Raw genomic sequence first — 23,586 nt, forward strand, 5'->3', positions numbered from 1 at the left:
TGCAGCCCGTCCATATCAGAACAACAGGGTAAGCTCTCACCTTTAGCCGCCACTGCCCTGACTTCTTTAAGGTCTAGTCCTTGATTGCTACGCTGTGGATAATGGTATCATTGAACAAGCACATTGATACTGCAAATACCACGAGTGATTCCCAGCATCTCACCCAGCCCTTCCGCAAGTAACCCTCTTACATATACGCACCCAACCATTCTCGCTGAAAACCACTGAGCAGAAGATTAACCTACAGGATCTCACAACCCATGCTCGGCAGCGTTGTACGCTACCTGTTTGTCGCTGTCCATGCAGATGAAACGATGATCTCCTCGCGAATCTCATTCTTCGCCGCGACGTCTCGATTTGTTGCCTTCTCTCCGGGATGACCCCGGGAATTGAGTTCGGTAGATATATTACAGAGCACTGGAGCTTCTCGCGCAGGCTATGACGTCGAGCATCTCTGTTAGCCGTTTACGGATTATCTTTTCTGCCAATGGATGTCAGAGTATATGCGCGGTTGGCAGGTCAATGTCGGCCAAATGTATACTTTAGAAATAGCTTCAGAAGAATTAAGGTTATCCCCCTAACCTGCACCTTGGGCATTGGAGCGAGACGAACCGGCAGGTGCGAAGAAGCTCCGTCCCCGAATTTCAATTCGAAAGGGGGGCGACTATTGCCCGGAGTGCCTAAGTAGAAAAGGTAGGTAGTACGAGGAGAATCTCCTGTCGGATGCCAGGCGAGTATTCGAGTGCTTGAGTTCGGATCAAGGTGGCTCTAAGCCTCTACTCTGCCTTTGGAGATATACATAGTGTTTCAGGAGATCCGATAGTCAGCTGGTATTTGTAATTATGATTATGCTCATGCGTATGATTCCCTGGTCTCGGATCTGTTGCCCGCTCTGGGAAGTATTATCGTTTCTTGTACTGTAGAGCGGTGTCTCTGGGCTTCAATCATGGTTGCTGTGTCTAATAGGCATGAGTCATTCCGTGGCATGGGAATCGGCTGGGGTCGTACTGGTGTGCTTGTTCTGTGGTAGCGGTGCTTTGCGGCTGGCGTATGAGAGTCTCGTTGCAGGGACCACTCAGGTTAACGTGAACGTTCCCATATCAGATTGCGTGATGAGCCAACCTGGGAACTACTGGGTTCCTTCTCTCGAATGACATCCTGCTGCGCAATGGGAAAAGCAATAGATACTTCCTCCGTATCGGTATACCATTGGTTCTTGGAAACGTTGGACTGAATGGGACAGAGGCCGTAGGGAAAGTCGCAGGGTGAACGGTGAAAGGAGACGTGGACGGGAGAGGGGGTGGGAGATGGTGACGGCCGCTGGGGAACGGCACCGGCGGTGGAATGACCGTGAACGGACAGGCTTGGAGGCCCTTCACCTCACGGACTATAGGACCAGCTCCGTACTGCGGTGCCTACCACTCAGTACTGCGGCCAGGTCAAGGCCGCGCCTTCCTCTGGCGACCTCCGGGAGGTGCCTTCCTAAGCTGCGCAAGTCACCTGAGCGAGCGAAGAGAGTATAAACCCCCCCCTTCCTTTCCCCCTTTCCCCTCGTACGAGCTCGTTTCTTGCTTTTGCAAGCAGAGCAGCGAGCCAGATGGTGGATGTCCCTTTGTATCGATAATGCAGGCCGTCGTAGTGGCGGTTGAATTGGTTATTGTATGTCGCAGGAAGGGCTTGTATGTGGTGTCTCTAGAGATCACAGTATCTGGTACCAGAAACCGTTCCGTAGAAGTAGATGCAGGCGTCCAGCGCTCTGTCATCTTGGTTGCGCACCGGGGTGAGATATCCGGCTTGCGCCCACTCGATTGTTTAGACTCGGACTTCCAGACCTCGCCGAACCGAACGCCGTGCTTTTGTAGCATTGCCTATGAGCCTATGAGTTCCTGGTGTCATGGTTGACGTCGATTACCTCTGGGGTGGAGTACACTACAATCAGCCTCTGCTTATCGGTCTCTCGACTATCAATGGCAAGAATCTATTTGTACCCTTTGCATACTTCCTAGACAGAAGTATTATTACTGGCTGCTTCGGAAAACCTAGGAAGAACAATGCACCAGGAAGTTCCCGACGGGATGGACGCTTAGAGCAAAAGTACATATCCATGGCAAAGATGTAATCAAACATGCACCCTTGGTGCAAGCACGCAGTACAAAAGTGGTAGCTTGAGACACAAAACAGTAAAGGACAACTTTTCTGCACGCTGCATAGCAAAGGGGGTATTTACAAAAAACACCGCAGGACATAAATAGTAAGATATACATTCGTTCATCATGGCGGGAAGGGGAACAGAAAACACGCGAGAAAGATCATTATCACCAGATACCGGACAATGCCCCATCTCTCAGGTTAGATTAGAAAGACAATAGAAATGCGGGATGCTGTTGATATTTCTCATCATGTCTGGACCCATCGATGCTGATGCTTCTTCAGCGTCCCCAGCGCGAGAAGTCCAAGTTATGGATGAAGTTCGCATCCGTTGCTGCATTCCAGTCCGTGACGGGGGAATCGCTTTTAACAGCCTGAGGCGGAGTGGGGGTCGCAAGCTCCTCGGAGAAGATGTTGGCCTTCGTGTTGCGCCGCTGGCCCGGGTAAGTGGCTTCAGCGGCCTCAGCGTTTTGAGCCTGGAGGTCGAGTGTGCGTTCGCGGAGTCTCTTGATTTCACGCAGCCTGTTGCGCCAGGAGGAGACGTGCTCGCCGCCTTGGCTATTCCAGACAAGAGAAAGCACCGAGGCGTTTAGGGCAAGAATACGGACAAAAGCACCGAGGTTCTTGCCCGAGATGACTTTGGGCACAGCTGCAGGCGAAATTTCAGGGAACCCAGGTTTGCTCATCACCTTCACCTGATAGAATAGATTATCAAAGTTGTACCCCTTGAGATCTGAGGTCTCCGGCTCATCAGTAACGCGGCAAGTGGGATTGATGACAATGTTCACAAAGTTGAATTGGGATGGCACCGTATTGAAATTGAAAGGCGTATTTGATCGGTTGAATACGATATTGACAAAGTCATTTCCGAGATGACGCTTCTTGTTCACACAAGCCGGATCGTTGTCGAAATTCGTAGGCATCATGGTCGCGACGTGGAATACGATCTCAGTCACCCGATCTCTCCAGGCGTACGTGGAATCACCGTCAAAATCAGCATGCAGGCCCTGAGTATTGAAACGAGCCCCCCGGAGCGGAACCTTGGTTCCAAGCTTCGAGAGGAAGTACTCATAGTCTGGACTACCACCAGTATTAGATAGGATCTCAGCCTCTGCGGTTTGACCGTTCTCAATGTACAGAACGCCAATCTTATGCCCATCCACAATGTCATTGCGGTCGAAACTGCTGAGGGCCCGGCGGGTCATGTCATCATCGGGTAGTAGAATTGGTTGCATGACGGTTGGCATTGGGAAGGCCGTGGTTGTCAGCTGGAGCATAACATGGCTGGGTAGCACGGCAGTTCTCATGGCGTCAGAATGCAAATGGGCCTCAGGGGCCGGAGATACTTGGTGTGCCAAGACTGGAGCAGTTCGTTGTTGGTACATTGCATACGTGGTACCCGACGCTTGTCTTTTGGTCAACTGAGTCAATCCTGACACTCCAGCTGTCTCAACAGTCACGATGCTCATCCCGACAATCCATGATTTCTTGGATACCGGTCCATCTTCGGGAGAAGGTGGGAATGTTGAATAGGGGATGGTATCGCCGAGATCCGAAAAAGCAGCTCTCTGCATCAAATCAATGAACACCTGACTCTGTTCTTCGACCGAATCTTTCCCATTTTTATCCTTGAAGATGAGCCTGCTAGTGATCCAATTGACGTGCTTCGCTCGATCTTGCAGTTTCAGAGAAAGAAACCAAAACACCATAACATGATATGTCAATGTGTAAATGTACCTGGACATCCCATCCTCAGACTCTGGGAAAGAACTAAAAGATCCGATGCTTCCAAGCCTTGCAGCACCTGAAACAACCCTGGTTGGCGAGTCTGCTTTGAGTCGACTCTCTCTGGAAGTCTGCAAGAACCGCATACATATACCGAAGACCGTGCGGAGATCTTCATCGCGCAGGTTGACATAGACCTCAGGCAAGCGAGCGAGCAGGGCCAGGAATTCCAAAATATGAACAGCGAGATTAGACATTGTGGTCACTTTGGACATCTTGTCAAGAATCCCATTAAGTGACTTCGTGACCGATAAAGGAATTTCATGGCAACAGACAGACAGAGCATGAATACAGCCACGAGACGTACCGCCCCAAGAGCCAATAATACCCATCATGAAGGCACGTACGAGCTCATCTTCTTCGCTCTTGGCGAAATGCTCGTGGTAACTGATTAAAGCACATAGAAACTCGAATATGTAACCGGCAACATCGGTCTTCTTAGTGCCACTGGATGTTGGTGGTTCGCGGAAACTGTCATTTTTGACTTGATCGCATAGAACACTGCGCAATAATTTAATTTGAGGTACAGCGTTGCTGAACAAATCTTTGTTCTGCAGTTGAGCCACCAAGTGAGTAAGCACGTAGCTGTAAATGTCCCAGTTGGTCTCCCGTTGCAGCAACGAGATAACCGTCTCCAACCACATATTTGCCTTCAAAGCTACTTTCTGCGTCGGGTCCGACTCCACCGGACTGGATGCATTGGCACTCGCGTACGCATACACGTAAGGGCTTGCCTCAACTGGCGGTTCCTCCGGAAGGACTTGGGGGGTGGCAAATGTCCACACTGGAGGCGTCGGCTTGGAGGAACGAAAGGGAACGATCGAGTTTCGGCCCGTCGACCTGGACAAAATGCTGCTCGATGGCTCCCGGGGTAAATGTCGGCCGGTTGAGATTGTCCGCCCCTGGTCGTTGTCGACACTACAGTCACTAGTAGAATCTTCATATGGTTTGGAGCCCGCATCAAAGCTTCGACCAGACGTCTGCATCATAAAATCATCTTCAGGAGTCGAGGTAACGATGATAGAACCGGACGCATCACATCGCAGCCTGTAAAGCAGCTTGAGACACGCTAAACGTGAATCCGCCGGCCATTCAGCGGACTGCGCTATCTTTAGCAAAGCCTCAAACACCGATGTGGCCTTGTTCGCTGACATGTTAAGCGTCCGCAAGAAAATCTTCACAAGCCCAGCCGCGCAGACGTTGGCCAAGGAAGACTCTAATACACTAGTAAATGATTGACGGTCGGGAGATATAGCAGAAGATTCCGAAGCTGCGAGGCTTTCCTTCTCCAAATCCTTACTCATAGGAGAGCTGAGCGCATGGATCAGCTGATCGAATGTATCATTGTCGCTGACAGTGATGGCAATGTCAACAAGAAAAGCGACCAGCGATTCAAGCAGCAAGATGTCATCCTCTTCGTTGAATTTCTCAAGCACGATTTTGAGAAGACCCTTCTCTTGAAAATAGCCAAGTGACTCTTGGTTGCTGAAAGATTCCTTCAGTGTATCCAGCGCGAGTATTCGAATATCGGAGGGTTTGTTGCGCGAGCGTATGAAACAGCGAATCAGTCGTTGCGAATGTAGTAACCAGTTCTCACTTCCAGGAGAACAGAAGCGCTCCTGTCGCATGGTATCCAGAACGAGCTCAGCCTGTGGAGGCCCGATATAGCGACAGGCATTCATGAGGAACCGGGTCGAATTTAGCCGTTGCTGTTTGTTCAAACGGTCCCAAAGAGCTTCAAGGACAGATGCGATCTGAATAGCGTTGGCAAGAATGCTGGACTTGGCATCGTCTACAACGCTGCCTTTGGGGGTGTTTTGTTGAGAGTCAGGAGATGTGGGGTATGGTTGCTCAGGCTCATTCACAGCCCTGGCGGAACACACATTCATCACGTCGACGAAAGCGCCCCAGTCCTTTTCTAGGGCCACCCGCAGAAAGTCTCCCTCCAAGATATTCAAACACAGATCCAGAATGTCTGCCTCGAGCCGACCATCATCCTTCACTGTGGCGGCCTTCAGGCAGTCAATCAACTGTTCGAATTGCAATTCTGGAATGCCATCCTGACCGTGTGCACGGATTATATCAGTCAAAACGTATACAGTTCCTCGGACAACGTTGAGGTTGCGACTCTTTTCTTCAAACAATTCTGTCAGAAACGAGTAGAGCTCGCTGACCATGTCCACCTGCCTCTTTGACTTCACCAAACTTCGAACAACTCTTGACGTGGGACCCGATAGAGGTTTGACAGAGGCATGGATGCTGCACAAGACTTCAAGCATAGTAATAAAGCTTGCGTCAGGCACGTCTGCGTAGTTTATGACCGCATCAAACACACTGAGTGAGTTCTTGATATCTGCGGCAACGCTTGTTTTTCTGCAGATGATGAAAAGCTGTTCCAATAGTATTTGCACTTCTTCACCACTGGGAGGCTTCCGCTGCAGAGTGATAAGATCAACCACAAACTGCAGAACATCATCTAGAACGGCATCGTCATAGGCGAACCCATTTGTCTTTCCCGGCTTCGCCTTTCTCGCTTTCAGTCGAACGGAAGAAATTACCTCATAAAGAGGTACAAGACAGGCAGATATCACTGGAAAGACCGAAGAAGTGGTAAATTCCAGTCTCCTGCCATGATCTGATAGCGTTATGAGTGCTTGAACACGTGCTGGTATGACATCGCTGTTCGAGGGACTTAAGATCGACTCAAAAACTGTGCGTCGTGCTGCTGGGGATAGATCTTGTCGTGCCGCAACAGCTTCCAAAAACAGCGAACCACTTCGTCGAGCCTCTGGGGAGCTCTCATTGTGGATCAGATATGCTCCTGCTTCCCAGAGAGCAATGACTTGTTCCGGGGTGTACCACTGAACCGACTTCGCAACTTGTTCTGCCTCATCGATAGCATGCCCTAGATTATTCTGCTGGGCTAGAGTTCGCAGTGCTGCGTCAAAATCCCGCGCACCTGAGGTGTCGGAAGAACTGGAAACGACACTTCCACGATGCATTGGTATTGTCTCTCACCCGATTCGACTCTTATTGCGTTCATCCGTATTATAGTGTTGACGAAAATCACTGCTGTCTGCAAGTGACCCTAAAGAGCTGGTCTTCAGTTTAAAGGCCCTAGGGGCTGGGATACGTCGACGAAACTTGAAACTGTATGTTGAGTATAAGAGGAAAACGGAGCATCGTCAAATTGAATGCGTCCTTCTAGACGAGAGGGCTAAGATTGGCTCTTCAAGGCAACGGATCGTATAGCTGGCAGATGACTGGTTAGCAACGGGCCGTGATCAGAGGATACGGGTGCCATGGTCAGCTGAAGCAGGCAGAGTATACGTCCGTGTTCCACTCTGCACATGAACTCACATACCTTTGGTAGGTCACATGAAGGTCTAATTGACAGCAAGAAGGCCTGGGAAGGGATGTGAGAGTTAATCGGGCGTTACACTTAGAGAGCTGCCACTACCTCTTAAATCGATGGACAAGGTACCCCGCAGCAGGAAGCTAGGGTTCTTGTGATAGGCAGTGATTATATTCACACGTAAAGAGAGTGTACCCTTGCACAGGTACGGCTGAATAGACCTATAGAAAACAATTAAATGAAATTAGATTATATCCAGAGCAAGAGTGTGCCAAGCCACTTTTCCCCTCGGAGCATCGATGATGATGATCTGGCGGAGGTCGGGAAGGGTTTGATCCGCAAGATCACCTGATGGGCAAAACCACCCCGCGATTGTTTCTCACCGCCTAGATTTTGCAAAGCAACGACCGCCAAACAAACTGCCCGAACCAGAACTTTAGCTCCTCCGACTTTCACCAAACTACGTATCTTGCAAGACAGATACTACTTTGGCTATTAAAGGAGTTTTGCCTACTTCCCAAAGTGACATTTTCCTTCCAAAAGCTATCGTACACCCATAATACATTGACCAAGCTTCTTTCTCATCTCTTTCATTGCTTGAGCACCTCAACTTCTACCCCACTCCAAAATGGCTGACGGTCTTGGGGCTGTTGCGCAGCTCCTTGAGGCAAGTTTGGACCCAAGGCAAAACAAGCAAGGTTAGTCTCATTCAATTGATATACTTTACTTTGGTTCTTCGCGGGCATTGTGACAGCTTGTCATTTCTCTGCCTAACAAGCTCTCCATTGAACAATAGTCCAGTATCAATTACGGCAAATGGCTAACTTTTTTTTTCTCAGCCGAACTTGCCCTTCGCCAGGAGGAGAAAAAGCCGGGCTACTCTTTGCAGCTTCTTCAGATTACTGCCTCCGCCACCTACCCTTATAACACCCGCCTGGCCAGTGCGCTTTGCTTCAAGAACTTCATCAAGAGGAACTGGACCGATGAGGATGGAAATTACAAGCTTCAAGCGGACGAGGTCACCACGATCAAGCGGGAGCTGATCAGTCTGATGATCTCCGTGCCTGCAGGCATCCAAAGTCAGCTCGGCGAAGCTGTCAGCGTGATTGCTGATAGTGATTTCTGGGAGAGATGGGATACCCTAGTGGATGTAGGTTCTTACTGTCGCATACCTATTCCTGCGCTCTGCATTAACATCTGCAGGATCTTGTTTCCCGGCTCCAACCGACCAATCCAACTGTCAACAACGGCGTCTTGCAGGTTGCGCACTCAATTTTCAAGAGATGGAGGCCGTTGTTCCGGTCGGACGAGCTTTACAGTGAAATCAACCATGTCCTAGAGAGATTTGGTAGTCCCTTCTTGGCTCTATTCGAGGTAATTATGACTTGCGATGACCCGCTCATGTTTCGATAGCAGAGAAATGCAGTGACGTCTTGCTGACTGTTTACAGGGATTGGATGCCTTCCTTGAACAAAACAAAGCCAACAAAGACAACCTCATTCAAGGATTTACCCAGCTCAACTTGATGGTCAAGTTGATGTATGACCTCTCTTGCCACGATCTTCCACCGATGTTCGAAGAAAATATTTCAGGGATAGCTTCACTTTTACTCAAGTACCTCACATATGACAATCAACTGCTGCACACCGATGATGACACGGAGGCTGGACAATTGGAGTTCGCTCGCGCCGGGATTTTCCAAGTCTTGACCCTGTATGTCCAAAAGTACATGGACGAGTTCAAGCCTCATGTCGGCCAATTTGTCGAAAGTTCCTGGAACTTCCTGACCACGGTTGGGCAGGAAACCAAGTACGACATCTTGGTCAGCAGAGCACTACAATTCTTGACTTCCATTGCAGGCATGACTGAGCATGCAGTAGTCTTCCAAGCCGAAGGCACACTTGGCCAGATCATTGAAAAGGTCATTTTGCCTAACGTCAGCTTGCGTGAGTCCGACGAGGAGCTCTTCGAGGACGAACCCATCGAATTCATCCGCCGCGACCTCGAGGGCTCCGACAGCGATACCAGACGCCGTGCCGCTACCGACTTTTTGAGACGGCTGTCCGAGAGATTTGAAGAATCAGTCACCACGGTTGTTCTCAAATATACGGAGCACTATCTTGCGGAGTACGCCAAGGATCCTGCTTCGAATTGGAAGGCTAAGGATACCGCCACTTATCTTTACTCTGCTATCGCAGCCAAGGGCGTCGCTACTGCTAGCCACGGTGTAACCGCCACAAACTCGCTCATCAGCATTACCGACTATTTCCAGAAGCATCTTGCTGCCGATCTCGTGAACAGTGAGGGAGTACACCCCATCCTCAAGGTGGATGCCATCAAGTATCTGTACCTCTTCCGGAGCATAATCACCAAGGAACAATGGCAAGAGGTGCTTCCCATGCTGGTCAACCAGCTTGGTTCTTTGAACTTTGTCGTATACAGCTATGCAGCAATTGCTGTCGAGCGAGTACTGTACCTTGCCGACGGCCAGGGTCAGCCAATCATTGCTCCTGCTACGATTACTCCCTTGGCCAAGGATCTACTCGAACACATTTTCTCTCTAATCGAAAAGGACCCTGCCCCCGAGAAGGTTCAGGAGAATGAGTTTTTAATGAGATGTGCCATGAGAGTTCTTATTGTCATCAAGGAGGGCGTTGTCCCCCATACTGATAGTGTGCTTCAGCACCTAACCAATATCACGACAGTGATTAGCCGCAACCCCAGCAACCCAAGGTTCTACTACTTCCACTTTGAAGCTCTAGGTGCCTTTATTCGGTACGTGCGCTATCTCGTCATTGGAGCTTCAAGCACTGACGTTTTACTAGCTTTGCCGCCCCTGCCAACCCGGAGAAGCTGGAACAAGCTCTTTACACGCCTTTCGCCGAGATTCTCCAAGGCGACGTTCAAGGTGATTTGAACCCACGAGCAAGGCCCTGCGGACCGTGGCTAATAATATACAGAGTTCATGCCTTACATCTTCCAGCTTTTTGCCGCTTTGCTCGAGGCCAATCCTTCGGGAACCCTACCGAACTATTACCAGAACCTAATTGCTCCTATCCTCATGCCTGTCATGTGGGAGTCGAAGGGTAACATTCCGGCGCTTGTGCGCTTATTATCGAGCATGATTCCTCGTGGCGCTGAGTACATCATGCAAAATGACCAGGTTGCACCTATCCTTGGTATTTTCCAGAAGCTGCTCTCGACCAAGACAAACGAAGGTTATGGATTCGATCTGTTGGAGGCGGTCGTCACCGGATTCCCACCGTAAGTGGATTTGAGCAACAGTTCGCAATAAAATTTGTCACTGACACTTTACAGCGCGACACTTGAGCAGTATTTTGTCTCCATCATGCAGGTCATCCTCACCCGTCTCCAGAACTCGAAGACCGAGAACCTCACTATTCGATTTGTTCGTTTCTTCCACTTCGTCTCCGCTCAGGACGAGAAGGGCTACAGCGCCGATTTTTTCATTCAAGTGGTCGACAAGGTGCAGCCAGAGTAAGAATGCTTCTATCCCTGTCACTTGGTAAATCGCGTGCTAATCGAATATTTTAAAGCCTCTTTACACCTATTTACTTGAACATCATCCTACCAGAGACACAAAAGCTTGCCCGTCCATTGGACCGCAAGGCTGCTGTGCTGTCGTTCACCAAGACTCTGGCTAACTCAGAAGCATTTACCAGCCGCTACAAGAAGGGATGGGCTTTCACCTGCGAGGCTCTTCTCAAGCTCCTGGAGCTCCCCCCTCTCCCTGCGAGCAAGGATGACATCATTGCCGAGCACGACGTTGAGGACATGGCATTCGGCGTTGGCTTCACGGCACTGAACAGCATCCGGCCCGTGCCCCGTGACCCTTGGCCCGAAACCGGTGCCGATCTCAAGGTCTGGACTGGAAAGTACTTGAAGGAGGCCGACGCCAAGTACAACGGGCGGATATCTGGCTTCGTTCAAGAGCGTCTGGGAGATGATGCCAAACGTGTGCTCACCAGTTACATCGCATAAGTCAATCTACCTTACTCAACATTCCGAGTCTAGGTACTTTGCTGGAGTTACTTGATTTTTGCATATCTACCCTAAATAAACCGTGGAGAGGGATGTTGTGTGGATGCAAGCAGCCCTCTGTATGTCCTGATGAAATATAAATGAACATCTTAACCTGTTTGATGATTACATGTACTTAGTTCTGTATGTACAACGACGCGTATGTCTATCGAGTATGCGCCGTCTCGATGCGCGCTGACCGGAATTTGTGGGTAATATGACAATTGCAGTATTTGCTGCAGTTTCTGAGGATGGGTAGGCTCTAATAGAGGCTTAACCCCTCTGCCCAGAGCCTTGTGCTCCTTGAGGAACGCCTGTCTCTGCTGATTGTTGTGATGCGACAATCTCGTTCGCGCTGTTATCCGCATCCTCATAGTCATCCCCATCCTCAAGCTCTTCTGCTGTTCCTTCCGGGCCCTTCTCCAATTCACGATATTTGCGCCGAGCCTTCTTCATCTTACTTGCCTTCTTCTTCCGCGCGCGGTCGGCCTTTATGGCAGCACGACTCTTGTCCCCATTGAGGTGTACTTCGACTTTATCAGCCAGGATCTGACGAGCATATTTTTCGTTCTGCGACCTCGACCGGGTAGCTTGCGACTTGACCACAATACCGGTAGGCTTATGGATGATTTGAACAGCTGAGTTGGTTTTGTTCTGGGCGGACAATGGCAAATAGTTAGCGTGCAGAGCTTGCAAGACAGCCTCGACCGGCTCAAGTGGCGGTGGACATACAATCTTCTGACCACCAGGACCGGTGCCCTTGAGGTAAGACACGGTCAGGTCAGCATCTTCGAACTTGAGTCGAGGGGGGAGGGGTTTGTCGGCCAAAGAGAGGGCGGAGAGGGAAAACGATCTCCGAGTAAGGCTAGAGAGTGGTATGAAAGTGAGAGGATTAGTATGGCGTGTTAGGTGTAAGGTACGGGACATGATGACCGCAGGAGTTGTTGCAGTAGAAGGATGCTCATCATTGTCCTAGCGGGCACACAACGCTACCTAGCTACTCCTACAATGGATGATGGATGAATGGCTGAGATCGCGGTGGGTTCCCTGCGCAGAAGAAGAAGCTACGGTACTGTAAGGTACCTGATATAACTGGAACCTTACCATACTCATATTACCGGGCGGTACCGCAGGAATTTCACATGCTTTTGAATGGAGATAGCACTACACGAACTCTTCCTTCCAAGACTTCGCGAGCCTATCTACTTAATAGTGATTATTGTTTCGGGACTCTATACGGCATTGTATCCTAAAGAGGCTCCAGGGACTTTTTTGTTCTGCTCAGCCGTGGGAGCTCACAAATTTAGCGGAAAGGCTGACGTACGCTTTTCAGTGGGTTTGTGGGTTGACACGCCAATCATCAAGCCCAGTCCATTGAAACCGCCTAGGTTCATACACAATAGGTACGAGTACGAAAGCGAAACGGCGCTTCAGTCGGTGGTGAACCGATGGTTGAGAACTGCCAGACTGTCAGTGTGTCTGCCTGTTGCACGATTCGACTGGACCCTGAGTGGAACCTCTTTTGCGCTGCCGTGGCGGTGGACACTTTATCTGCTTAGTGTCTGCGGCCAATTTGAAACAGTGTCCAGATCCAGCATGGACTTGACGGGGGCTTTGACTTAGTCGTTCATTCGCTCCCTACTTTTTTTTGAAGCTATTAACGTATTTCCCAACCAATCCTCCAGCTTCTGTTCTTTCCTCCCTCCCCCAAGGAACACGAAAGGAATCTTGACCACTCTTACAAGGATCCTTCCTACTGGCTCTCTATCATCACAACTAAGCGCGCGAAGTTTTTGCAGTCCCTCCTGTCACTGATAGCCAGAGGAAAAACGAGTCGCCTCAACCCGCACTTTTCTCACCCGCTTCCCCCCTCAGCCATTTACTTGTCTGCCTAGACTAGAACTTCCACGGCCTGTCGCTTCAGCTGTCAGTTCTCTGTCTGTCAGATCATGGATGCTTGGTGAATCTTGGCACTGCTTGCTTTCATCCCTTCTTCGAGCACCGCTCAACAAATCGTCTCTTCCCCGCGAGCAGTTGTGACAAAACCCCTGGATCCGATTCTCCCCTCACTACCATCACCATCATCATCGTCGACCTGCTTGTTTCTTGCTCGCCATACCATATCACTCGACTAGCCCTTTCGTCTGGTCATCTCCTCTTCTCAGTAAACCCAATCGTGCTCGCAATTGGCAAATATAACAACAATGACATTTCTGCTTTGGCTTGTGACGAGTCTCGTGCGCTGGATTCGACTCAAGATCTATCAGTATGAGGTGACGTTCGCCGTGTACATGCTTACCCCTACAGAAAAGTTCATTTTTAGTATGTCACCCAGTGTCCAGTCAGAGTCACGCCCTCAATGGAATTGTTTCCATTCTTGAAACCTCACACTAACTCCGGAAATCCAAACAGACTCCCTCCTTCTCACCCTCGTCACAATGATCATTACCGGAATTTACGTTTATCTGCCCGATCATATCCGAGCCATTTACAGCCACTTATACTACTACTGGGTTGGTGAACGCCCGTTCATCTCCGGAAATCTTCCTACCATCAGTTCCGTGTTGCGCGAAGTCGGTACTCAGACTATGGATGTCCTATACGAGACAGCCAAAGGCCAGGCCGCTACGGTTACCGATTCGATCGCCGAACTCTGATAGGGGCTGTAATCATGACACGGACGAATCTTTCTTCTCTCCCTTCGGATTTCGGCTTTCGGAAGTTCGGAGTCCTCGACGTGGCTGTCGACTGAGGTGCATTCTCAGCTCTTATGCTTCGGGGCTTCCTTACCATTCTTCTGTTATCACTATTCGCATTACTACCGCTTCTTAATATATCCTCACGTCCGCACCGCAACTTCTCGTCCTCGATCATGGATCGCATCAGCATTGCACGATATAAAGCGCAACATTCTTACCTTTTGGTTCATGATGCCGTTGCAAAGTTGTTTCATGGCGTTTGAGCGACTCGATCCTGATAGGGCCGGCGCATTCTAGGCGTTCATCATTAGATTCCTCATTGTGACTTTTCTAGCCTATCCACCTCGACTCGCTCTCCTTGTCTATACTGTATCGAGGCCATTATTGTTACGATTGACTACCCTCAAAGAGTCAGTCCATTGCTGTTCATGTAACTGAGGCCACTTGGCCTATAATCGTTCTTTGGTGGTACCACGAGCTTGACTTCGTAACACGGATTGTAAATCTGAAATATTGTAGATATAGCGCAGAGAATCCGTGCGATTCGGACATGAAGAATCTATCACTCGACTTGGACATACTATACGTTAGCAAAGAGAGGCAAAAGATATTGTAAACAAGCACCCAGGTTCAATTTGGTACTGTAAAAAGAAACCCCCCAAGATAAAAGAGAAAATCGGCCTAATATAAAACTCCAGTCATGCTCAGAGAAGAGTGTTATACAATTAAAAAAGAGAAGTCAAGGGAACCCATCCAGACCTGGTCAATACGCGACGTAAGCCCAGCGACAAGACACAAGCATGTATGACACGCCATATACCACGACGAAGACAATATAGTGGAGTTGCGCGCTCAAATCAACCAGTCGCTTCGATTCACAAAGCCAAGACGATTCTGTTTCCGATTGACCAAAGCGACTCAAAGCTGGCTGCATCGAGCCCGAGGTCTGTACCCCCTGAACCAGTCGCCTCTTCACCACCGTATCATCGAGATGACAATCACTCCGCCCTCGACGCCTCCGTCTGAGCCTGAGCCTGGGCCTGCTGTGCCTCCGCCTCCGCTTCCGTCTGCCGCTGTCTCCGCTCACGCCGGACGGCGTCGGCCATGCGCATGCGGTTCAATTCGCGATCGATCTCCTCTTTTTCGAGCGGAATCTTGTGTGATTGTTCGGCGGTTGGCCAGAAGCCTTCCACGGTGAAGCGGTCGTCGAGGTTCGTGCCGAAGTAGTACATCCAGCCGATGGGGAAGAGGATGTAAGTTCCGAACTGGAAAGGTTGGAATTAATATCATCTAACCAGATTGATGGAGCAGGGACCTGATTTTTAGCTGAGAAGAGAGAACACTTACCTTGAAGACTTCGAGGTTGCCCCCCTGGAGTCTGCGAAGAATGGAAGACATTGTGGTATGTAGTGGTGGGATTTGGTGGCGGAGGGGGTTGCGGGACGAAGCTGTATAAACGCTTTTACTCAGTTGCTATGGGGACTTGAAGTGTTCGTAGCGCCCAGAGTAAGTCTAGAATGGTATGTTGATGTGTTGGTGTTGCAGTCACTGATCCGGTCTCAGGCCGGTCTCCGAGCGATAGATTATCCAAATGGTCTGATACGATTATTATCACGGAGCTTCTGGCAAGCCGAACCACCAAAGCCCGGGGCCGGTGCAAATAGGGCAAACACCCCACGTGCTTTACATGTACTCCTAAGTGTGAAAGTGCCGTGTCATGTGACCCAAATGCTCTGGCGGTTACTGTGAGCCTCGGCTTGATGTCGCTCGGCCCGTTGGAGTCGGTTGGACTCTCCCCGCAATGTCTGCAGCGAACGCCTGGCGGAGAACTAGGCCCGTCTAGCGTGATTAGACATGGGGACTATGCTGATTCCCCGGATAGATATAGCTGCGCTTTTCCTTGTTCCTTAGAGTTGACTCTTTATCGTCCAGCGGTTATTTGACCTAGTCTGAATTCTCCATACACATACTCCCTACACCGACCCCAGAATCGACCGACCTGTGCAACCTCAAACCCTCGACTTACTGTGAATGCTATCAAGATGGTCGACGAAAGCCTCATCACCATAACCTACCAAGGTCGAATCGCCATCATCACATTGAACCGACCCGAAAAGCTCAATGCCCTCGACCAAGATCTGTACTACCTCCTCGGCGAACGACTCCGCGAAGCCGACGCAAACGAGGACATCTATATCACGATACTTACGGGCAAGGGACGATTCTTCTCTGCGTAAGCTCCGTGCAACTCCCCCTCTGCCCCATTCCCAGTGTTTCTTTACCTTCCCTCCCCTAAAACCAATAATCCCAAACGCAACGCACCTCACCCGATCCATTTCCCTCGAGATGCAGCATGGATACCATCTAACCCGGTTTCCCGTAACCCACGCAGCGGCGCCGACGTAACGATCTCCCGCCCAAACGGCAGTCTCAACAGCAACGCGCGCCGCGACATCATCCGCGGCTTCGTGGCCAACAACTTGGACGTCACGCGTACGTTCGCGCACCACAGCAAGATCCTGATCGTGGCGCTGAACGGGCCGGCCGTGGGGCTCTCCGCGGCGCTGATCGCGCAGGCGGACTTCATCTACGCGGCGCCCCACACCTTCCTCCTGACGCCGTTCTCGTCGCTAGGGCTCGTCGCTGAGGGCGGCGCGTCGCACGCCTTCGTCGAGCGGCTGGGCGTCGCCAAGGCCAACGAGGCGCTGCTGATGAGTCGGCGCATTCCGTGCGAGGAGCTGGTCGCCGCGGGGTTCGTGAACGGGGTCTTCGAGGCCGAGTCGCGCCGGAAGGAGGACTCAGATGGTTTCCTGGCCAAGGTCTTGAGCGAGGTTGAGGACCGGTTGGCCACCCACTTGAACCAGGAGAGCCTGTTGCGGATTAAGGAGTTGGTGCGCAGGCCGGGCAGGGAGGTGCTGGATCGCCAGAATGGTTTGGAGGTCTTTGCTGGGCTGGACCGGTTCTTGAGTGGGGTGCCGCAGGAGGAATTCCGGAAGTTGGCCTCCGGGGAGAAGAAGCATAAGTTGTGATGAGGTTGTTGCGGATTCTAGGTTTTCCGCTGGGAGGCTAGTTAGATGGAGCAGGTGGCTTTGCGGGATATAATATATAGGACAGGACTACTATAGAGCGCTGGCGGGCAGTGGCTGGATTTTGGAGTCGGAGCCGAAGCCGAACGCTAGCTGTTACGTCCTACAGGCGCAAGATTCTAGATAAGAGTTATGAAGAATCTCAACAGGAGTCAATTGATAATATGTCTTATTTCACATCTAGTAGTCTAGTCGAAAACGCCGCCGAACCTGCCCAAAACACCAGCTCCCAATAACCTCGTAGTACATCACTCGTCCGAATCAGATTCCTGAGTCTGCTTCGCCAGGATATCTTGCCACTGCCCGAGGAACTCACTCATGCCTCCAGGCCCGGTAAGCGAGGCGTCAACCACCTCCTTCGGCAATTTGTGAGCCGAATACTGTGGCGTCGTGAAAGCGTACGCTTCAGGATCATCGCGTTTGACTAGCCGGAATTCTGGGAACAATGGGGCATCGTCCCCAACGTCATCTGATTCTGACTCGGACTCGGAGTCGGATTCCCCGGCCGATTCGGCGCCTGTACCACTGGCTCCATTCAGAGAGAGGCGGACGAATTGCTCTTCTGCACCATCGTCTTCCTCGAAGATACCGACAGGGTCTTTCATTGTCAGGATCTCGAGCCAGCTGAACAGCAACGAATCCGTCCTCTCGGCCCATGGATTGATGTCAATAAGCCAGACCTTCTCGTGCGGAGGCGGGATGTAGACATCGAACACGAAGCTCGGGTCGGGGAATGTGCCCTTGAGTTTCTCGTCGAAGAAAGCCTGGATCCGGGACCGGAGCGCATCGCGCATGGGGAAAAGGAAATCGAAGTGGTTCTGGTCGCGCTGGCAGATACATAGAAGCACACGGTCGCGCACCCAGCATCGGAATTCGAGGGATGGGTTAAAGTTGACGTATTTGCGGAGGATGAGGTGGTAAGGGACTTCGGGCGGAGTTGCGGAGCTTGCGGAAATTGCGGAGCCGGCCGTGTCAGCGGCAGCGTCGGCAACGCAGTCATCGAAGGGGTGTTCCAAGTCATGGGTAATGAAATCGCTGCTCTTCAGAAGCAGATAGATGTCGTTCGGCGTGCGGCACTGTAGGTCGTTTGTGGCAGACATCCAGGTCGCATCCTTTGGAGCACTCCAGTTCAGCTTCGGTGTTACCTTCCCTCCGTACTCGCTGATGGTAGACTTGATTTGAGAGTGAATCTCGGGCCACTCGACAGAGGGATCTGCCTCTTCATCTTCGCCATCATCTGAGAACGTATCCAAGTCATCGTCATCCGTGGGCGGGGCAGCCTCCGGCGGCAGGACGATACCGTCGGCACGCAGGTAGGAAACGAACTGCGCGCTGAGAGGGATCACTCGGGATTTGGGAACGAAAGTGCGGTACCTGCAAATTGAGAGTGTCTGTGTTAGTACATTCAAGTCATTAAAGTGGTTGTGGCATGGTCAAGCGTACCGAGGTTGCCAGCTGTGATATGAACAGTTTAAGATGTGGGAATAAGTGATCGGAGGAAAGGGCAGTCTTGTCAAAGGTTCAGTGGAAGTTGCCTCGGCCGCTGGTGCAGTAGCGGAGTCCACTGGCGGGTCGACGTGAGGCATAGCGGCTTGAAATGCAAGTAATGCAAGATAAGGTGCGAGAACGATGTCGCAGAAGAATGTCCCTCGTCGATCGCAAAAAGAGGCTGCGGGGCAGGAACTTTTTTGGAGTGAGTCAAGTTGTCGCTGGCTAATTGGGCTTAGTGGATACAAGTGGGATATGACCGTACCGTACGCATTGCCACGTGCTGCCTCAGGCACAGAAACTCGTCATCCAGTCGTTCTGGCCTGCGTAGCAACATCAAAGGCACCCCCCGGCCTTAGTTGGCGTCACCGTTGTTTGGCAGTCGTTGGCCAACTTTGCCAGGCACTCTGCTCATTCGTCATGGCATCGGATGGTCCGGACCCTCAGAGCCTGGAATCATGGCAGGATGCATTCCAGTATCCAATTCCAACTGTGCGCCGCGTGGAGCAGGAGCTCCGGCGGGACATTGCGAGCAATAAGGAGAAGCTTCGTGCTCTTGTTGGGTGTGTCATTGTCGCGTCTATAATTCCACGCTGGCTGACGACTAATTGTCATTGTTACCATACAGAACACGTTATAGAGAGCTCGTGGGGACCGCCGAGAAGATCGTATCTATGAATCGCGAAATGGGGGAAGTGGATTCGACATTGGCCGACATAGGACGAAGGTGTAACCCGCGGCTGATGGAAAAGACATACGCCCAGGTCCAAGCAGTTGCTTCAAATAAGGGTATATTTACTTTGCAGTGTGGATTCGGGCTTTTACTAATGATGGCTTGTGCCAGATCTCCCCGAACGAGCTCTCACAGGCCAGGTTGCCTTACTTCATCGCTCTGCGCTCTCCATCTCGAGGCTTCTTCGAAGACGAGGTCCGCTCCTACTCGTCGCAAAGCTCATGGTGATTTCTCGACTACTTCATAAGACTCTTTCACAACAAGCGACAGTGCCACCCTTCGTGGAGAACCTTCGCAATCAACTAGCTTCCCTACGACGAACTCTGCTGAGAAGAGTCGATAAGCGCCTTGCTCCTGCCAAGTCAACACCGGACGAGATTATTGAAGCTTTAGCTGCATATTGCCTAGCGACCAGCTCTTCCTCAGACGACGCTATACGGTACTTCCATCAAATACGACTAGACGCCATCGGGGGCCAGCTTGATCTTATCGACCCTTCAGGCGAGAATATTCTGAACAGCTTGCGCCTCTATATTCGAACCTTACAGACTTCCAAGATCCTGCTTTCGCGACGTCTGTCCGACGTTCTGAATAAGTTGAAGGCGCGGCCGCTTTTTACAGACCCAGAGATTTGCGGCTTGGACGATCTCGATCTCGGCGTCCTAGGGCGCTGGGTGACTTCAGACGTCAGCAATTTCACACCTTGGATCAAACTGAGCGAATTGTCTAAGACAGAAATCGATAACATCATCAAGCAATGGTCTAAACCGGCTTTCGAAAAGCTTATGCAAGGGTCACGTGAATCACTAAAGAACTGGTCGGATTTCACCAAACTCCTTGACCTGCGCCAACAAGTATTGGAATTCTGGCTAGGCTCTCGGAGCTCAACACCTGTGCACTCTTCTTTGCAGGTCTTGGAGGGCATCAGGTCCGTGTTCAACGACCAGCTGACAAGCATACTAGTAGACAAAGCTAAAGACTTGGATGAGTTCGGCCGAATCGTTGCGTCTACTATCTCGGGGTGGAGCGATCGGGATCACACACACTCTCAGTCACTTTGGGACGAAAATATCATATCAACTGACTACTCAGATGGCTCTGCTCTTTTCAAAAAAGCCGTTTTGGATAGGCTCTTGGGACGCGACGAGGACGTGGCTCTCTCTTTCGGGAAGTACCAAGCTTGGCTTCTGTCAGTGGATAAGTCCAAACATTCTATTGATGACTTACGCCAGATACGATGGTCTGATTCTCTCGATGAAGGCGAAGACCAAGATCTAGACGTGGGCATATCGGCTATCTTGACCGATGATGATCCACGGTTGCTGCGGGAGGCTCTCAAGACTGCCATCGAACAGGCATTCGAAAATCTCGATAAGTCATTCGGCCAAATCTTCAGAACGCTCGAAAGACCTGGTCTGAATGAGAAGACTGCATTCATGCTCAAGCTCATTAGGCTGACTCGGAGAGAGCTTCCAGTCGACTTTGTATCGGCGGACTACGCATTCGCCGATGGTATTATTTCTCAGTTGCAATTGATTCTTGCTTCCCAAATAGCGACGGATACACGGCCTTGGAAACCGCCAAGTGTTTCGGATGGCAAGCCTCGAAACGTTCCAGGCCGGTCACTATGGGAAGGTGACCCTGCCATCCCGATGCAACCATCACCGTCTGCGTTCAAATTCTTGCGCCGGCTAGTGAAGTCAATGAACCAATATGGACCTGGGCTTTGGGACGCTTCCACTGTTCAGTCCCTTAAGAGGACTTTGCAGACAGAAGTCGTCAATCCTATCGCTTCCACGTTTGACGGGTTGAAGTCGCCCCTCCATGCCGAAAACACTATTGACCCTCAAACCGAAGTCACCAAAGGCGAACCACCGGTCGAGAATGGGAATGGAAGCCAAGCGCAAAAGCCACAGACCGAGGCCAAGACGAATGATTCTGACTTAATTCAGCACACGCACGACCACATGGTTCAACTATATTTTGACGCCTTGTACTTCAAAACTGCGTTTGCAGTTGACGACTCGGAAACGAACCACTTGGATGGCGTGCTGGGCAGAATCCGCGAAGAACTTAAACCCCAAGTGCAAATTACCAAAAAGATTGATCAGGCGGTCCGTGAGCACTGGAAGCGGTCTCATCTTCTCTTCGGTCTTCTCACGGGTGTTATCGAGCAATAAGGTAGGAGCTTCGAATCTAGTATCCCTGTATATAGAACCATCACTTAGAAGCTGCACAAATGGCGAACCTATCACAATCCCTGTATAGCCACTTATCCATATCGAGTATAGTGTCCGCGGGGGAGCCTCACCGCTCACGTCACGTTTCCGCCGGTCACAATGACTTCGCCGCGGAAAAAGGTAATGCGTTCATCTCCTTCTGATCCTCATCTTGCTGGCTGTGCTCGCGGTGCTTTCTGGTTTCTTCTCCTGAGCCTGACTAGTCCTCCATCGATTTACCATGGCTACCCCGAGGCTCCCTTTTCTTTATCCGAACTTGATGCGAGCTGTTAGATCATGCGAACCCACCACCTATCGTTCCATCCGCGCTCCATACTCTAGCAGCCAGCAAGCCCCCTTTCACACCAGTCGAAGATACGCCCCGGAAACCTATCATCGACGATACGGACCTGCCGCAGAACCAAATCTTCCTCCTCCATCCAAGCCGAAAGATGGTTCTTCCCAGAAACAAGCTCCTGCACCCTCAGGACAAGAAGCCAGCGCTCCGAACCCTGCCCCGCAAGAACAGTCATCGCAGAAGGAGGAACCGGCCAAGCCTTCAGAAAGTTCTTCGTCCCGAACCAAAGACAGTGCCTCAGCCTCAGGAATATCTAGTGAAAGCAAGGGAACTGCCGACAAGGCGGAATTAGAATTCAAGCCCGAACCCAAGAAGGACATAGAGCCCACTATCTCCGACCACCAAGACGCCGCACCTACCAAAGAGGCAGTTCCGATATTCTCGAACAACAACAATAACAACAACGAGCGCCCCTCGTCAGAAGAACCACAATATAACCCCCACATCCTCAAGCAGAATCCTCTCGAGGGCGTCCTTCACATGCCATCTCCTTCATCCTACCTCACAACGGGAGGAGGTCCAGTCCCTGACCCCACGAGCAACCCCCCGAATCTATCCCCGGCTCCCTACGTGCACTACTTCGACACGTATTCTCTTGTTCGGGATCTCTCTAAAAGCGGCTTCTCCGACGAGCAATCCATAACGATCATGAAGGCCGTCCGCAGCATCCTCCAGAGCAACCTCGATCTCGCCAAACAGAGCCTGACCTCCAAGTCGGACGTGGAGAACGAATCCTATTTGTTCCAGGCGGCCTGTTCGGAGCTTCAGTCGTCGCTGCAGACGGCGCGGACCTCCGAGATGCAGCGGCAGCGTGCTTCGCGCACCCAGTTGCAACATGAAGCGGATATCTTGTCCCAGCGGTTGAACCAGGAACTCGCCGGCCTGAAGGACGATATCAAAGGCATGTTCAATGATCACAAGATGTCAACGCGGGAACAGCAACGCAATATCGATACCTCAGTTCAGGAACTCAACTATAAGATTACGGTATCGCTGAACAGTGACGGCAAGAGTGAGATCGAGGGCCTTCGATGGATCCTGACGAGAAGAGCAGCAATGGCCATTGCTACGAGTGCTTGTGAGTTTACCTTCCCTTCTTCTCCAGGGCGAAGTGTGGGATAATAATTGACACGCGCAGCAGTTATGATCATCCTCTTCCTCAAGTACTACTCCATTCGTAAAGGCGAGGAGAAGAGTAAGAAGAAGACCGAACAACCGGCCGCCGAGGCCAAGGCAAGCCGTGTCATTACCCCCGATCCGGCCCATCGGCCTAAGTCGACTACCCCCCCGACGGTTATTCATCTCGGCGAGTCTCTGGGTTGAGTGAAGAATTCCTTGTGCCATCATTACCACTAATTTTCTTCCTTCTTCTCGCATGTATAACCACCCTTTCCGATTTATAGAATTCGTTGCGGGTTTGACGGATGACTCAATCCGCGTTGCCCGTTTCCAAGAACCATTTAGAATTTTCCCTTTCGTCGTTCATCATACACATACATACTCACTCGTCCGCCTGATCCCTTTCGATCTACCACATCCTTACCATCTCTCTGACTCCTGTCGATACCCCTTTTGACTTTAAACCCATTATCCAGTGACCAATATAGCATATAGACAAAATAACTATCGCATTGTGTTTTAATATCAATATTCGCGCCTCTATAAAGCCCTGAG

The 23,586-nt window shown here is 50.9% G+C and overlaps 10 protein-coding genes across 10 annotated transcripts; 5 read left to right on the forward strand and 5 right to left on the reverse strand.

Annotated features, from left to right (window-relative positions):
• Positions 1-1,984: 1,984 nt before the first annotated feature.
• Positions 1,985-2,346, reverse strand: BO97DRAFT_221606 (uncharacterized protein). The gene has a single exon (XM_025690647.1). It carries the CDS (start codon positions 2,262-2,264, stop codon positions 2,040-2,042), a length of 225 nt encoding a protein of 74 aa, XP_025547460.1. The 5' UTR covers positions 2,265-2,346; the 3' UTR covers positions 1,985-2,039.
• An 83-nt stretch (positions 2,347-2,429) lies between these two features.
• On the reverse strand, positions 2,430-7,237 carry BO97DRAFT_437694 (putative GTPase activating protein (Tsc2); the record flags this gene model as incomplete). The annotated part of the gene is made up of 5 exons (XM_025697868.1): positions 2,430-6,238; positions 6,269-6,921; positions 6,952-7,034; positions 7,067-7,137; positions 7,198-7,237. The coding sequence occupies 5 exons, from the start codon at positions 7,235-7,237 to the stop codon at positions 2,430-2,432; spliced, it is 4,656 nt and encodes a 1,551-aa protein (XP_025547461.1).
• A 485-nt stretch (positions 7,238-7,722) lies between these two features.
• Positions 7,723-11,467, forward strand: BO97DRAFT_446212 (putative chromosome segregation protein Cse1). Its single transcript, XM_025698626.1, has 8 exons — positions 7,723-7,986; positions 8,128-8,438; positions 8,492-8,662; positions 8,739-10,063; positions 10,114-10,196; positions 10,249-10,552; positions 10,607-10,786; positions 10,846-11,467. Exons 1-8 carry the CDS (start codon positions 7,917-7,919, stop codon positions 11,288-11,290), a joined length of 2,889 nt encoding a protein of 962 aa, XP_025547462.1. The 5' UTR covers positions 7,723-7,916; the 3' UTR covers positions 11,291-11,467.
• On the reverse strand, positions 11,468-12,361 carry BO97DRAFT_376758 (peptide chain release factor family protein). Its single transcript, XM_025693031.1, has 2 exons — positions 12,062-12,361; positions 11,468-11,983 (listed from the first exon to the last, which is right to left on the reverse strand). Exons 1-2 carry the CDS (start codon positions 12,254-12,256, stop codon positions 11,603-11,605), a joined length of 576 nt encoding a protein of 191 aa, XP_025547463.1. The 5' UTR covers positions 12,257-12,361; the 3' UTR covers positions 11,468-11,602.
• Positions 12,362-13,533: 1,172 nt separating this feature from the next.
• Positions 13,534-13,986, forward strand: BO97DRAFT_354256 (serine palmitoyltransferase small subunit family protein; the record flags this gene model as incomplete). The annotated part of the gene is made up of 2 exons (XM_025692088.1): positions 13,534-13,651; positions 13,742-13,986. 2 exons carry the CDS (start codon positions 13,534-13,536, stop codon positions 13,984-13,986), a joined length of 363 nt encoding a protein of 120 aa, XP_025547464.1.
• Positions 13,987-14,593: 607 nt separating this feature from the next.
• BO97DRAFT_376762 (uncharacterized protein) lies at positions 14,594-15,627 on the reverse strand. Its single transcript, XM_025693032.1, has 2 exons — positions 15,376-15,627; positions 14,594-15,293 (listed from the first exon to the last, which is right to left on the reverse strand). Exons 1-2 carry the CDS (start codon positions 15,424-15,426, stop codon positions 15,027-15,029), a joined length of 318 nt encoding a protein of 105 aa, XP_025547465.1. The 5' UTR covers positions 15,427-15,627; the 3' UTR covers positions 14,594-15,026.
• Positions 15,628-15,961: 334 nt separating this feature from the next.
• BO97DRAFT_398351 (dodecenoyl-CoA isomerase) lies at positions 15,962-17,170 on the forward strand. The gene is made up of 2 exons (XM_025694184.1): positions 15,962-16,261; positions 16,421-17,170. Exons 1-2 carry the CDS (start codon positions 16,071-16,073, stop codon positions 17,055-17,057), a joined length of 828 nt encoding a protein of 275 aa, XP_025547466.1. The 5' UTR covers positions 15,962-16,070; the 3' UTR covers positions 17,058-17,170.
• Positions 17,171-17,260: 90 nt separating this feature from the next.
• Positions 17,261-18,784, reverse strand: cdc123 (cell proliferation protein CDC123). Its single transcript, XM_025694185.1, has 2 exons — positions 18,558-18,784; positions 17,261-18,488 (listed from the first exon to the last, which is right to left on the reverse strand). The coding sequence occupies exons 1-2, from the start codon at positions 18,698-18,700 to the stop codon at positions 17,363-17,365; spliced, it is 1,269 nt and encodes a 422-aa protein (XP_025547467.1). The 5' UTR covers positions 18,701-18,784; the 3' UTR covers positions 17,261-17,362.
• A 166-nt stretch (positions 18,785-18,950) lies between these two features.
• Positions 18,951-21,580, forward strand: BO97DRAFT_398356 (uncharacterized protein). Its single transcript, XM_025694186.1, has 3 exons — positions 18,951-19,165; positions 19,231-19,391; positions 19,447-21,580. Exons 1-3 carry the CDS (start codon positions 19,023-19,025, stop codon positions 21,513-21,515), a joined length of 2,373 nt encoding a protein of 790 aa, XP_025547468.1. The 5' UTR covers positions 18,951-19,022; the 3' UTR covers positions 21,516-21,580.
• Positions 21,581-21,734: 154 nt separating this feature from the next.
• Positions 21,735-23,546, forward strand: BO97DRAFT_398360 (uncharacterized protein). Its single transcript, XM_025694187.1, has 2 exons — positions 21,735-22,990; positions 23,054-23,546. The coding sequence occupies exons 1-2, from the start codon at positions 21,796-21,798 to the stop codon at positions 23,233-23,235; spliced, it is 1,377 nt and encodes a 458-aa protein (XP_025547469.1). The 5' UTR covers positions 21,735-21,795; the 3' UTR covers positions 23,236-23,546.
• Positions 23,547-23,586: the final 40 nt, after the last annotated feature.

This window comes from Aspergillus homomorphus (genome assembly GCF_003184865.1).
Source record: "Aspergillus homomorphus CBS 101889 unplaced genomic scaffold BO97scaffold_50, whole genome shotgun sequence".
NCBI classification, from domain to species: domain Eukaryota; kingdom Fungi; phylum Ascomycota; class Eurotiomycetes; order Eurotiales; family Aspergillaceae; genus Aspergillus; species Aspergillus homomorphus.